The sequence below is a fragment of the Myotis lucifugus genome, unplaced genomic scaffold (genome assembly GCF_000147115.1).
Source record: "Myotis lucifugus unplaced genomic scaffold, Myoluc2.0 scaffold_31, whole genome shotgun sequence".
Taxonomy (NCBI): domain Eukaryota; kingdom Metazoa; phylum Chordata; class Mammalia; order Chiroptera; family Vespertilionidae; genus Myotis; species Myotis lucifugus.
In genome coordinates this window covers 460,040-473,742 of record NW_005871079.1, presented here as the reverse complement: position 1 = coordinate 473,742, position 13,703 = coordinate 460,040, and the positions used below count along the sequence as shown (strand labels likewise).

The 13,703-nt window shown below is 39.1% G+C and overlaps 1 protein-coding gene across 1 annotated transcript in view; it reads right to left on the bottom strand.

Annotated features, from left to right (window-relative positions):
• The window catches only part of CUNH9orf135 (chromosome unknown C9orf135 homolog), a 64,143-nt gene that overhangs the window by 29,144 nt on the left and 21,296 nt on the right, over positions 1–13,703 (bottom strand). The window contains exons 3-4 of the mRNA XM_006086849.3: positions 6,170–6,288; positions 5,016–5,084 (exon numbers count right to left, since the gene is read on the bottom strand). Coding sequence (XP_006086911.1) covers positions 5,016–5,084; positions 6,170–6,288 — 188 coding nt within the window. The remainder of the gene's footprint in view (positions 1–5,015; positions 5,085–6,169; positions 6,289–13,703) is intronic.

Below are 13,703 nucleotides of genomic sequence, written 5' to 3'. Positions count from 1 at the left end.
TACTGGCTGCAGGAACACTACCCCCAGCCCTTCACCTTTCAGATGGGTGAGAGCTTCCTCTGGGGAATCTGCCCCAGCCCCCACAGAAAGACTAAAATCCTGACACAAGAGCTTCTGAAAAAAGAAGAAGGAGAAGGCCCACAAGGAGGAGGAGGAGTCCTAAAGCAGCAAGGGAGGCCTGGGGGAGAGCTGTCTGAGAAGCAGTTAGAACTCCAGGCCCCAACTGCACTCCACACTGCTGGGTTATTGCCAGCAGAAAGCTAGAAATTTATTCACTGGAAAGAGTAAAAGAGAAAGTCCTTGATCAACAACATAGTTCAGTGACCATACACAATGAAGTATGAATATTGATGTCCCAGCCAATTGCCCTACTGGCTGCAGGAACACAGGCCCCAGCCCTTCACCTTTCAGATGGGTGAGAGCTTCCTCTGGGGAATCTGACCAGCCCCCACAGAAAGACTAAAATACTGACACAAGAGCTTCTGTAAAAAAAAAAAAAAACAGAAGAAGAAGAAGAAGAAGAAGAAGAAGAAGAAGAAGAAGAAGAAGAAGAAGAAGAAGAAGAAAAAGACCCACCTAGATCCAGTGAAATTCCAAGTCAATAAGCCTTACTGACAGGCCCGAAAAGCCTCATCTCATGAAGAGAAAACTAAGGATTAATTTCCGAACACTTGATGGAAACCCCTAGCATGGAAGATACATAACTACAAACAAATAATACAAACAGAAACAAGAGAGCATTCTTGGACAAAATAAGAGACTGTATGCGTGGAGGAAAAAATAAAGAAAAATAAACTATCAGTATAACTCCTCCAGATAGGTAAAAGAAGATATTGTGGTCATAAAATCAAATAGTGGATCCTATAAAAACAGAAGGATTCAGAAAACAAAAATTGAACTCAATAGTAGGGTTGAAGAAACAGAGAACAAAGTAGATAGTAAAGACAAAAATAAAATAGAAAAGATAAGACAATTAAAAGAACAGGGCAAGCAATCCAATATCCAAATAAAGACTTTCCAAAAAGAGAGAACAGAGAAAATGGAAGGTATAAATCATCAATGAAATAAATCAAGGACATTGCCCTGAACTGATAGGTAGGAGTTTCTAGACTGAAAGTGTTCATCAAGTATCTGGCCCAGCTGACTTGCACAGCACTTACCATACGTGCATCAGTTACCCTTCTAATTGTTTTACATACATTAACTTATTTAATCATCACAATAACCCTATAAAATGGGTGCCTTTATAATTATTACTCCCATTTTACAGATAAAGAAACTGATGTACAAAATGTGCCCAAGATCTTTAAGTGGAAGGCCCAGGATTTGAAGGCAGGTAATGTATGCCCAGAGCCTACTACACAATACACAGGAGAGAGCATCATTGTGAAATTTCAGAGTATACCAAAGACAGCTCTAGCTGATTTTTTAATGCTAGGGCTACTAATTTGATAGTGCACCCAGAGTCCAGGCTCTGACCAATCATCTGAGGTGAACCCCATGCAGGTTTCCTTCTCTCCAATATCCTGTCCTACAAATTCCAGTCCTATCAGAAGCTCTAAATTCCAATTCCCATCTCCAGGCTCAAGAAGAACACTGCTCTACACTTGGGTTCACTTGCCTATACCACAGCCAGAAAAGCTTTTCTCGGTGAGTCAGAGGAGAATGTGATGCTCACCTCCCATCTCAAGGAGCACAGAGCCTCACTGGTTGCTGTCCAACACTTGATGTATTTGTCCAGTTCTGCAGTGGTTCATGGCAGGATAGCAAGTCTGAAACCAGCGCTTTTATACCCGCATTTTTATTTGACCCTCACATTGAAATAATTGTGGGATCAAAATTCTTTTCCTTCAATACTTTAATGTTATGCTCTTATATCCAGTATTGCTGTTGGGATATTAATGTCAACTTGATTTTTATTATTTTGTCTACATTTTCTGCTGTTTCATTTCCCTAAATAATAAAGCTTTAGCTTTTTGTTCCATTGGTTTTAAATTCCTGCTCCATTTGCTCCATCAGGTCTGTTTCCTCTCATATTGGTTGCCTATAGCTCATTCTTCATGATGCTTTTGTTCTTTAGATGTGTTATGAGCTTTTCAATTGAGACTTCATCTGTGTTACTCCTAAAACTATCAGTTGCCTCCGCTTTTGATGACTACATAAGTAGTCCATTGAAAATGGAGGCTAGCCCAGCCGGTGTTGCTCAGTGTTTGAACATTGACCTATGAACCATTAGGTCATGGTTCAATTACCGGTCGGGGTACATGTCTGGGTTGTGGGCTTGATCTCTGGTGTAGGGCATGCAAGAGGCAGCCATTCCATGATTCTCTCTCATCATTGATATTTCTATCTCTCTCTCCCTTTCCCTTCCTCTCTGAAATCAATAATATATTTTAAAACAAGAAAAGAGAGGCTAAATTGGTGTCTTCACTGTGAGTTGGGGAAATATGGGTTGAGTGCCTCTACTGCAGTTTCTGGCTTAACTACACTTATTTTCCCTGCCATTTCTTTCTCCTTAAGATGCACATCCCAGTTCTTCTTCTGTATCTGAGACTGCTTTCTCTAACTGGAGTTGGGGAAGACAACCCAGGGTCCCACTGGCTATCTGTGGCTGGCATTATAGATCTCAATGCTGATATCAGAGCTTTAGGGAGGGAGGTTGTTGACATCAAATTCTTTATTATGTAGAACCTTGGCTGTCTCATTTTCTGCCGTGGACTAAAAACAGCAATCAAAGTCCATGCAAAAACCCAACTTTGAGCATATTACCCAAGTTTGCAAACACAACAGATAAGACTCTTTCAGATCCTGTCTAAGCCTGGCCCAATGAGATCACAGCTCCCACCCTGGACTGGACCAAGACTCCAGTTAGAGACTTCATCTTTTGCCTTCTCCCTTCTCTGCTCCTCCCATCCCCTAGCCTTCTCCTGCTCTAGCCCTTTATTTTCTTGTGAGTTTCTCAGAGTTTTGATCCAGTTGTCAAAGTCTGCCTCTGGATTCATTATACCTTCCCATGTCTGCCGGGAGCCGGTCCATCCTTGCTGCTTGACACAGTCGCTGCAGGAAAGAAACATCTGCACAGCATATGTTTCAAGGGACCTGGCATATATAGCATATTGTTCTTAATATGTTTGCTCTCTTTAGCGCCATGTGTTTTAACCAAGGTCACCTCTCCGAGAAAGGTTGTTTCCCCAGGTGGGGATCTTTCCCTGAGGTTAGGGAGGGGATACAACCCCTTAATTAAGTGCCAGGCGGGTAGTTAAGCTACATAATCTTTACTCCCTGGAATGGAGATAAGAAACGCCCTAACCTTTGTAATAGAAATTGACAGGATTAAAATCGGCTGGTATAAATATGGATGTAACAAGACAATAAACATCAGATCCTCATCAGATCATCATCAGATCCTGATCAGTTCCTAACCAGAGCTCCGACCAGAACTTTGGCTGGAGATCCTGGCTAGAGGTCCTGACTAGGCTGCTGATCAACTGAAGGCTGTCTTCGTGTCATTCCTTCTTCGCCGACTCCGTCCACACCTTTGGGGACCCCTGGACCTGCTGGGATTGGACCCCAGCACATGTCTTTGCTGGAAATTCCAGACTTCAATGTAGAGAAGGGAGCCAGCAGGATGCTTTTAGCCCATTGCCTTGATGGAAGCCCAAAGCCCATTCTCCCCATGGATCATACTGGGGATACTCCTTGTGGACCTTCCAGCCCACGTAGAGGTGCTACAGGCTGTGAGGGATGCAGGCCAGGCCAGCTGTGCCGGAGCAATTGGAGTTAGAACCCACAGCGTTAGAATACCTGCCCAGAATTTTTATAGGTGACTGTGAAATGAGGTGAGACTCCCCAACTCTCCCCACCTCAGGCAGACTCAGCAAATTAGCTTAGTTCTAATACCAGACAGTTTTCAAAGGAAGCAAGCACATTTAAATTGCTGGTGACGATGACACACACTCATATCTTCATAATGCACAATTCAATACTTAGAATTTTGTCATGCTTGGAAGTATCTGTATTTCCACATCATTTATCTCTATATCATTACAGAAATTATAAAAGTTTGTATTCTTTAAACAGATGAGTGGAAAAGGAATCTCTTTTCTGTAGTAACAAGTCATGCCACCCCCAACACAAATTTTATTTATTTTATTGGCAAAGTTGCTAGTCTCTTGCTCTATAGTAAATTCTCATTATTCACAGTTATGTTCTATAAAGTCACTACAAACACTGTATTAGCAAATGCTGAACACTGTATTAGCAAATGCTCCTTGGAGAAATATGGAGTTAGAGTCTTAGGAGTCTCTGGTTATAATATTTTCATCAACTAACCAATATGTAACTGGTTTTATGTGTGTTTCTGTTTAAAGATACCTTATTTAATATATATTGTTGATTCATTAACATTGGACTCACAGGTAACAGCATTATAACTCATGCCTGAAGGAAGCTTAATTTAGCACACTTATTTTTTCCACATCACAGCCTCTTGTGCTTAGATATAACAGATAGCACTTTAGCACCATACAGTACTTGGGAGCCATTTCAAACAGCAAATTCATCAATTAAAAAACAAAACAAAACACTCACTAAGTAGACCTTGAAAAGGACACTTGCATACAGTACTAGAGCTAAAACAAGAGGCAGAGCCTTACCTTGCTCAACTTAAACTGGGAATGTATGCATAAGGTGGCTCAAAATTTTCACCACACTCTATATGTTCATGAATGACTGCAACAACTCCCCAATTATTGATTTGGGGGTTATAAATAATTTTTTAGTATGAGAATTTGCAAATATGGAAACCATAAATAAGATGGGTTGACTATTACTTATTAACATTATGCACATTGATGGAAAATAACCTTTTGTTAAAGGAAAGAAGTCTGAAAGCTGCCACATAAAGGGCCTTTTGTTGACTTTGGTTCGCCCCTCACACCTTCACCCCTGCAAACAAACCTCCTGAATCACTAAGAAACATTTGTGCAATCTGCAGCAGTTTAAGGACTACTTACATCCTGCGCCGATCTGGTGGGTGTCTGGTAAAGAGAGCTCCAAAGCCTGTCACAGGCAATCCAGTGTCCCTGGAAACAAGATAACAATTTTAGAAGCATGTCAGACTGGCATTTATGAACTATCAAAGCCATAGAAAACTAACTTGGTGCTAAATTTTTATGATAATTATTTTTAAAGGATACTCATGTTTATAACTTTATGCACTTTGCAAAATAAAATGTCCCAATGTGTAAATGAAAATGTCAGTATTCCGTCATTACTTCAACAGCATTGTCCAATAATTAAAATATAAGAGAAAGTCTATATCACACACTTCCATGGAAAGGTACTGTGCCAGGTTGCAGGACTACAGATATGACTAAAAAACAGTTCCTACCCTCAAAAGACTGTCTATCTCAGGGAAACATACCTACATATAAATAATTAGAGTGTAAGTCCAACTAGTTTACAAAACACAAACAAAATGCTCAAAGGGCAAGGAGGTAAAAGCAATTAATTCTGTTTAATAACAGTTTAGCTAATTCTTAATGCAACTCAGGCAATATTTCTATGCACATTTCATACTTTATTTCATCTAAACTTCAGAAAAACTCTATAAAACTTCATAAAAGTAGATACTTTTATGATTCCCATTTTATAGTGAACAAACTGTGGGTTACAGACACCAAATAACGTTCACAAGTAAATTGTGGAGCTGGGGTTCAAACCTACTCAGATCCTTGACCAGAAAAAAACATGTAAAAATTACATTTTAGCTGGACCCAGAATGAGTAGTGCTGATTGGCAAACTGAGGAAAGGGAATTCCAAACAGAAGGAATGGCATAGGCAGACAGCATGGAGGCATGAGATGTGCTCCTGTGCTTTAAGTGTTCCTGTAGTGTGTAGCTAGTGCCACTAGACCTCTTCGGTACTTACATAACTCCTTTCCTGCATTCCCTATTCCGTAAGCAAAGAAAAATATTAAGAATACCTTTCTTTTTTTTTTTATGTTCAAAAAGTTTATCAGAGATTTTTCATGAAAGTGTCTATAAGGGGCAGGGAAACACGATTGGGTAGAAGAAAATGATAAACTGTGAAGCAGTGTAGCAGAAACATTCCAGAGCTGAACTTAACCTTCATATTTGTCTCAATACCCCTTCATTTTAAGAATACCTTTCAACAATCCCAGAGCACCATGTTTCCTCATTCAATAAAGCACGGCTTTTTATTTGAGCCAATTCTGTGTTTAAAAAAACTCGTGCCGTTTGTTCATGTGTTTCTGAGATCCAAATCTGGAAAAAAAAAAAAAACAGAAGCCAAATGTAAGAAAAATGAATTAATTGTAAAAATAATCAGTTACCAAAATATATTTTTGTTGAAGTAGACTCTGATTTTAATTGTTGACTCAATTGACATTAAAAAATAAGTGATATCTTATAGCAGCTATTTCATCATAAACATGTAAAAATGGCAATTTCTTACTTTACATTGTTGGAAAATAAAAATCAAATTAGTTTTTTCTATGAAATGAAAAGTTCTGCATTCAACTAAATATTAATTATATTTGCTTTCTATTTCCTTCTCAAGTTTAATATATTTTATTTCCCTAAGTAAGGAATTATTTATAGCAATCACTTTATAAATTGAATAGGACTTCAGATATAATCCTCATCATCACCGTCATCATTATCCATTTTCTATCACAGATGATAATTCAATGAATTAGAAAGCAATTATTACTATGAGAAAAATCTGCAGACTGTAAGATGTACACAAACCAATTGCAGATGCAACATGGGTAACATCTAGGGGATCTTGGGAACAAAAACAGACAGTGAGGATTGAATAGTTTCATACAAAACTCTAGAATATCATAAATGTAGAAGTTCACAGCAGAGAACCAGAACTCACCACCACCACCAGAACCCATTATTGTTCCTGATCCTAAAAACTAGGTTCCCCAACACATTCAATGAAGCCCCAGATCTCATTAATCCCATTAGATTTTGTTTATAAAAAAAGAGAAACCACTGATTAGAAATTTGAAGACTTCAACTGCTATCATAGCTATAGTCATATGCCTTTGGTCCACTGTGGGTTAATATAATAAGGCTTTGCAACAACTAGGAATCACCACAACTCAAAGCAATTTTAACTACAGTCTCTGGTCCTACTTCCCTAGTCTATTCCATGGCTCTACAGATCCTTAGCTTCTCTCACCCTGTTCTCTAAGACCACAGCCTCCTAGCCCAATTTCCAAGTTCTCATTCCTATACCCTCAGCTCAACTGCTCCTCTTCTTAGATCCCCAAGTTAACAGGTCAATGGTATAGGACACAGTATAGTTTATGCTTTATAGTTTATGCTTTAATAAAAAAGAAGACATATCTTTGGCAGCAGGGGAAGATGACTAGCCACCATTTTGTTTTAAGGTTTAAATTTGACCCAAAAATTTGCCTTAGTTACGCTCTGATCATTCTTGGCAATGATCACGTCAACAAAGCAATCAACATCTTTGAAAATTTTATGAAACAAATATATTGAAATAATGAGAAGTAAAAGAAAGCAGAAGATAGTAACATTAGTGGAGTTTAAGTTTATTGAGTGCTTATTCTGTGTCAGACACCACATTAAGCACTTTGTATGCATTATTATTTCATTAAATGCTCAAAGCCACCCTACTAATATCGTGTATCAATCATGGTCACAGAACAAAATGAACAAAAAGTAGAATAAAATGGGGAACTGAGGAGAGTTTAATAAAAGAAGTATTTTTAAAAGTATGACCAGCATTCAGAAAACCCCCAAACAATGTTGAAGTGCCATGAGGACACAATAGTGGGGAGCCGTAGGGTAGGGGCAATCACTGGAACCCAGAAAGACCTAGTTGTAAAGAAAGGGCCACTTGATAGTTGTGGCTTTCAGAACAGACACATAGTGTCTTAGTCCACCTTAGGCTGCTGTTATAAATACCATAGGTTGGGTGGCTTATAAACAACAGAAATTTATTTCTCACAGTTATGGAAGCTTTGAAGTCCAAGATCAAGGCGCTGACAGATCCAATGTCCGGTGAAGGCCATCTTTTCACCATGTCCTCACATGGCACCAATCCCATTTATGAGGGCTCACAATGATCCACCTCCTAATACCATCACACTGGGCTTAGGGTTTCAACATTTACTTTTGGGGGACCCAAACATTCTGTCTATAGCACACAGCCACCGACAAACCATGGCTCTGTAGAAAGGAAGCCATAGGAACAAATGAGCAAACCAACTCTCCTCCCACCTCTGAACACCTGTCAGTGCCTTCTACAGGCGAATCCCAACAGGAAGCCAGAGGGCAAGGGAGCTCATTGATGCAATCCATAAATGTCAGCCTCCTTGGCACAGAGCAGGGTTAGAAGGGTAGAGAATGAATCTGGAGGGAGAAAGGAAGAACACTTGGAATAGTTTATCTTCATCTTAAGGGAAAACTAAGGTTGAAAGGGATTAAGAAATGCCCATGTAAACCACGGAAAAAGTAGAAATTTCACAATTCAAAACTCACGCAGTCTGGATCATTCATTCATCCATCCATGTCTATGATGTGCCAGGCATCCTACTAAGTTCTGGAGCTACAGTAGTGAACTCCAGAGGCTATACTGACTATAGCTTAGTGAGTTATAGTAAACCATGAGGATAATGGTAATAACCATAGCACATGGCCAGACACCACTCAAAATGTCTTCACATTACGTGCTCATGAAAACTCTCCTACTCTCACATTACACCTGAGGAAATAAAGACATGGGAAGTTTTAGACTCTTGATCAAAGTTACAACCTAACAAGCAGTGGAGCCAAGAAGCAAAGAGAAGCCATCTGACTCTAGAGCCCACTCTCACCCTCTGTCCTATATCATAGGCAAATGTTATCCTCCAGTATTAGGCTTCCCATCTTCATCATAGAACCCAAAATTTTAGCTGGGACCTTGGTGTTTCAGACTATGTTTTTCTAGTCTCCCTTATGAATAAGTGAAAGTAATTTATACAACCTCCGGGAAAGGTTCCTCTCCTTCCCCCTCCCCGCTTTCTGCTGCATGGAAAGCAGACATAATGACAGGTTTCTAGCAGCTGTCTTGGGCCCTACCCAAATGCTGGAAGAGCAGAAAGCTGGAAGAAGTGGGTCTCTGTTAATCTGTCGAAATTCCATACCGGTCCTGGCCTGCTATCCTCCAGACTTTTTACATGAAAGAATAAAACTGTATGTGAACAGCCACTGTTGATTTGTGGTTTGTGTTGCATGTAGGCAAACCTAATCCTATACCATCTTAATGTGAAAGATCACTTTGGTCTAGAAATGTTCATAACCTGACATAAGGGTGGGTAATTTATAAAAGCACTTCCATATGTTTAAAAGTCTTTTGGGATATATATATATATATATATATATATATATATATATATATATATATATCTCACAAACTGGAGATTGGCAATTTGGTATGTGAATCAGCTAAATTAACACAGCACAAACCCACAGGATAATCACTAACATTTCCATTTAATTTGCATAGTAAAGTCTCACTTGAGTCAAATGGTAATATAAAAAATGTCTAATATGTGTGCAGGAAGTTCACTTCATAATATCATGCTTATTCTTTATTTTCCTGAATAACAATTTATTTTTAGTCCTCACTTGTAATCTTCCAAGATAAACTCTTCCCATATGTGCTGCATTTAAGAAAACCCAGTAGACATATAACCGGGGAGGCTGATATGGGAAACACGCAGGTCACTTAGGACTTACACTCCAATTCCACATTCGAGGGTAACCAGCTTCTTCCTGCTGAGGATGACTTACTCCCTGGCAGAATCTCTCTTGCAACAATTGTTTCAGATGATTGACATTTGAGCTTCTTACAGGATCCCCAGAAAGCATACCCCTCTGACCCATATAGAAGGAAGTGCAGGTACTTCCCAAATCAGTTTTCCCCTCTGATGCCACTGGCTGCATCGGGAATGAGTCAGATTTCAGTCCAAGTCTTCCAACGTCAGGAAACACTGATCAAGTCCCCTGTCTAGTATCCTTGAAGCCTTACTCAAAAGCTTTGAAATGAATGGGACATACTTACTACCCCTACCCCTTGGGGACAACAGGTGTGAGACTCAGCATGCACACTATCTTCAAATGACTCCTCCAAATTCCAAATACTCTCGGCCTTTCAATCTTTTTTTTTTTAATCGTCAAGGTGGATGAGAGGCCAGGGGGCTAAAAATCAGTTGCAGCCCAAATGCTTTGCCTATTCTACATGAGTGATTCAGCACCTCACTTTGTAATGAAGGAGTTGGCATTCATTATCTTAGATCTTTAATTACAAATGAGGAAGTCTTATTTTACCCTGTTAAACAGCACTCCCCTACCAACTGTACCTTTTCTGCACCACTACCAAAAATGTCATTGTCATCAACAAGTAACCAATGAGACTTTGTCAAGTCTTTATCTTTAAAAAGCATCCAAAAGGCTGTTCTTATTTCTCAGCAGCAGTTTTGCCCTTAGAAATGCTGGCTGTTTTCATATCTAGGTGAATTCAGTAGTGCCGTACACAGACTACTTCTTAAAGGATCCCAGAGGAGCAGAGAGGACCCCACCCCATTACTGTTTTGAATAACTGGGACTCATGGAGTACAATCAGAAAAAAAAATTTCATTGGTTTTTTTTTCCACTGCCTGTTTATGCTAGCCTGTTTGGGATGGTTCATTCTCTGTTCTGAGAAGAAATAAATCTTGGACAAGTGCCATATTTTATTCTGATCACTCTCAGATAACAAAACAGTCTTGTCACAACAGTGGTCTCAGTTAAGTAATTAATATTAGTAAAGTTACCCCATGAGAGCTTTTTAGCTGTCTAGTTGTCTGAGAGAAGGAAGGAGGAGCAGAGAAATGAAGAAATAGAAAAACAGTTAAACCTGCCCTGCCCACATATTTCCCTCTGCAGACCTCTGGCCTGCCGCAGACTCTAAATGGCGGCAGGGAAAAGATCTAAATTTAAATGAAATTCATAATTTTGATTATATATTTTAATTATTGAAATGTGGCCAATAGACATAAAAATTGACCATAAAAATGATAGAAACTGCACAGGTTTTATCCAGGGATTGAGAAAAAACTAAGTCCACAAAGTAGGATAAATAGACAGATAAACAGTAGGGGTGTGTGTGTGTGTGTGTGTGTGTGTGTGTGTGTGATTGCACATTTTTAGCTCCATTTGTTCTTGCTTAAGCAAATTAATGTACATGAAAAATTAAATCCAAGTTTCTCTAAAGTTAAATTTGGGCCTGATTTTTGATACAGAAGAAGAGTTATGAAGGAGAGTGATGGGATAAAATGGTGGACACCTACTTTCATTCCTGTCCCAAACCCCTCGGAATGGCGAGAAGATATTTGCTAGAATAAACCCATAGCTGCAGCAGACAACAAGGAAGGTACACTCAGCGGGCCAAAATTGATACAGAATTCCTGAAACAGGAAAGGTAGATTCAATTGTGCCAATAAATACTGGAGAAGACAATCCAAAGTACTTCCAGGTTAAAAAGGCTGGAACCAATGGCATCAACTCCAAGCTCAGAGATAATGGAGACAGGAAGCATGACAGGACTCAACAATCCACTACCCCCAAACAACTTCCTTTCTCCTGATTTAAGTTGTTCTTTCACAGTGACATTTAAAATTATTCCATTTACAAGAATTTCATCTATATGCCTCTTTCAGGTACTTAGATCTCAATACAAGCATCGCTAAGACTATGTGGTCAAAACACCATTCTACTGTGTCAAACAAAGAAAAACACACCTGAGCCTATTAAATAAATGATAATTGAATTTCTCAGATCCAGTGTAATTATATCTCTTTATATTCTTTTTAGGGTCATTAATTTTTAAATGCCAAATTTGAGGCCCACTTGGCTATTCTTTATTCATAAAATGAATATTAGCATACTTCTGTACTATTCTTTATTTGCTATTTTGAAGTCTAAAATGACTGCAATACTGCTAATAAAGGGTGTCCCAAAATTCATGCAAGATTTGAATTTTACGCCATTTGTGCCATAAAGTGTTGCCAATGAAAAAAAAAGATGGCATGACAGCTGACAGTTCAGGGTTATTAAAAATGGAGCGCTACATGAAAGAACAACGCGTTTTCATTGTTGAGCAATATTTTAAAAATAATGAAAGTTTGGCAGCTACAGTTCAAAATTTTCGTGCAAAATATGGTCGGAATAGTGATTTAACTTCATCAACTGTGAAGAGATTAATTAAAAAATTTAGGGAGACTGGATCAATTAGTGATTTTAAACACCCTGGCCGTCCTTCAACAAGTCGTTCAACACAAAACATCGAAGCAGTTCGTGAGGGTGTTGCTGAGGGTCATGCAAAACGGTCATGGAAAATTTCAACAAAAGAGTGCGTATGTGCCAGCAAAGCCGTGAAGACCATTTACCCGATATGCTATTCCATACATAACCCTATACTGTATACTTTATGAATCAATAAAAAATTTACTATTTTTAATTATAAACCTGTGTTTTCTATCAAAATTACTTCTTGTGTGAATTTTGGGACACCCTTTACTAATACTAACCTAATGTGCTCATCAATGTGGTCCTGTTAGTTCCAAAAAAGCCTTGGCATTAATTCATTAACTGTATAAGAAAATGTGTTTAATACAATTATTTGCTTTCCTTTGACAGCATCAGATGTGCTTGTACTTAAAATCCTACTGAGCCCAGCCAGTGTGGCTCAATAGTTGAGCTTCGATCCACAAACCAAGAGATCATGGATCCATTCCCAGTGCACATGCCTGAGTTATGGGCTCCATCCCCAGTAGGGGGAATGCAGGAGACAGCTGATGAATGATTTTCTCTCATCATTGATATTTCCGTCTCTCTCTCCCTCTGCCTTCCTTTCTGAAATCAATAAAAATATATCTTAAATAAATCCTTCTGAGTTTACAGGACATGCACCACTTCCTCAGAAGCAGTCTGACTGTGATTGTGACAGGGCCTTTGGTAGTGTTGTGAGGATCCTTGGGTGAGACTTTACAAATGAACAAACAATAATAAAAGTACCCCTGATCAGTTTAGTTTGCATGGGGCTCACTCTGTTATAGTCCCATAGCACCTGAACAAAATCCAAATAAAATACCAAAAAAAAAAAATACGGTAGTTTAAAGTGCTATTTCGTATAGTCACTTAGAATAATAAGACAACCAGAGAAACTCCAGTGTCTTGACTTACTGCTCCCCTGTGAATCTGCATCTCCCAGGGTCCCACACAGCCTCCTGAAGCCTGAGGGTACTGGGGTAGGAAATCCATTATGTACAACTGAAACCAGAGGGGTATGTTTCCAGATAAGACTTACAGTGCACCTTTTCCCAAACCTGTTCTCAACTCACAACTCCTCTTTTGGTTTCCTGAATTTCAATCTCTTATACTCTGCATATGTGTGGTGGCCTAAGGACACCATCTTCTTTGAGGGTTTCACCTCAGTGGCCTAATATTTCACTTGGGTACATGAGACTGTGGTTTTGTTCTTGACCTTTTGGAGTTTCGGCCATAATATAGACAAAGAGAGTCTCATCTTAAATATCTTTACAAAAAGCCAATGTGCACATTCGGCCCAGTAGTAGCAGTTAAGGGCAAGGAAACCTTCAGTCAGCTTAACAGAAATG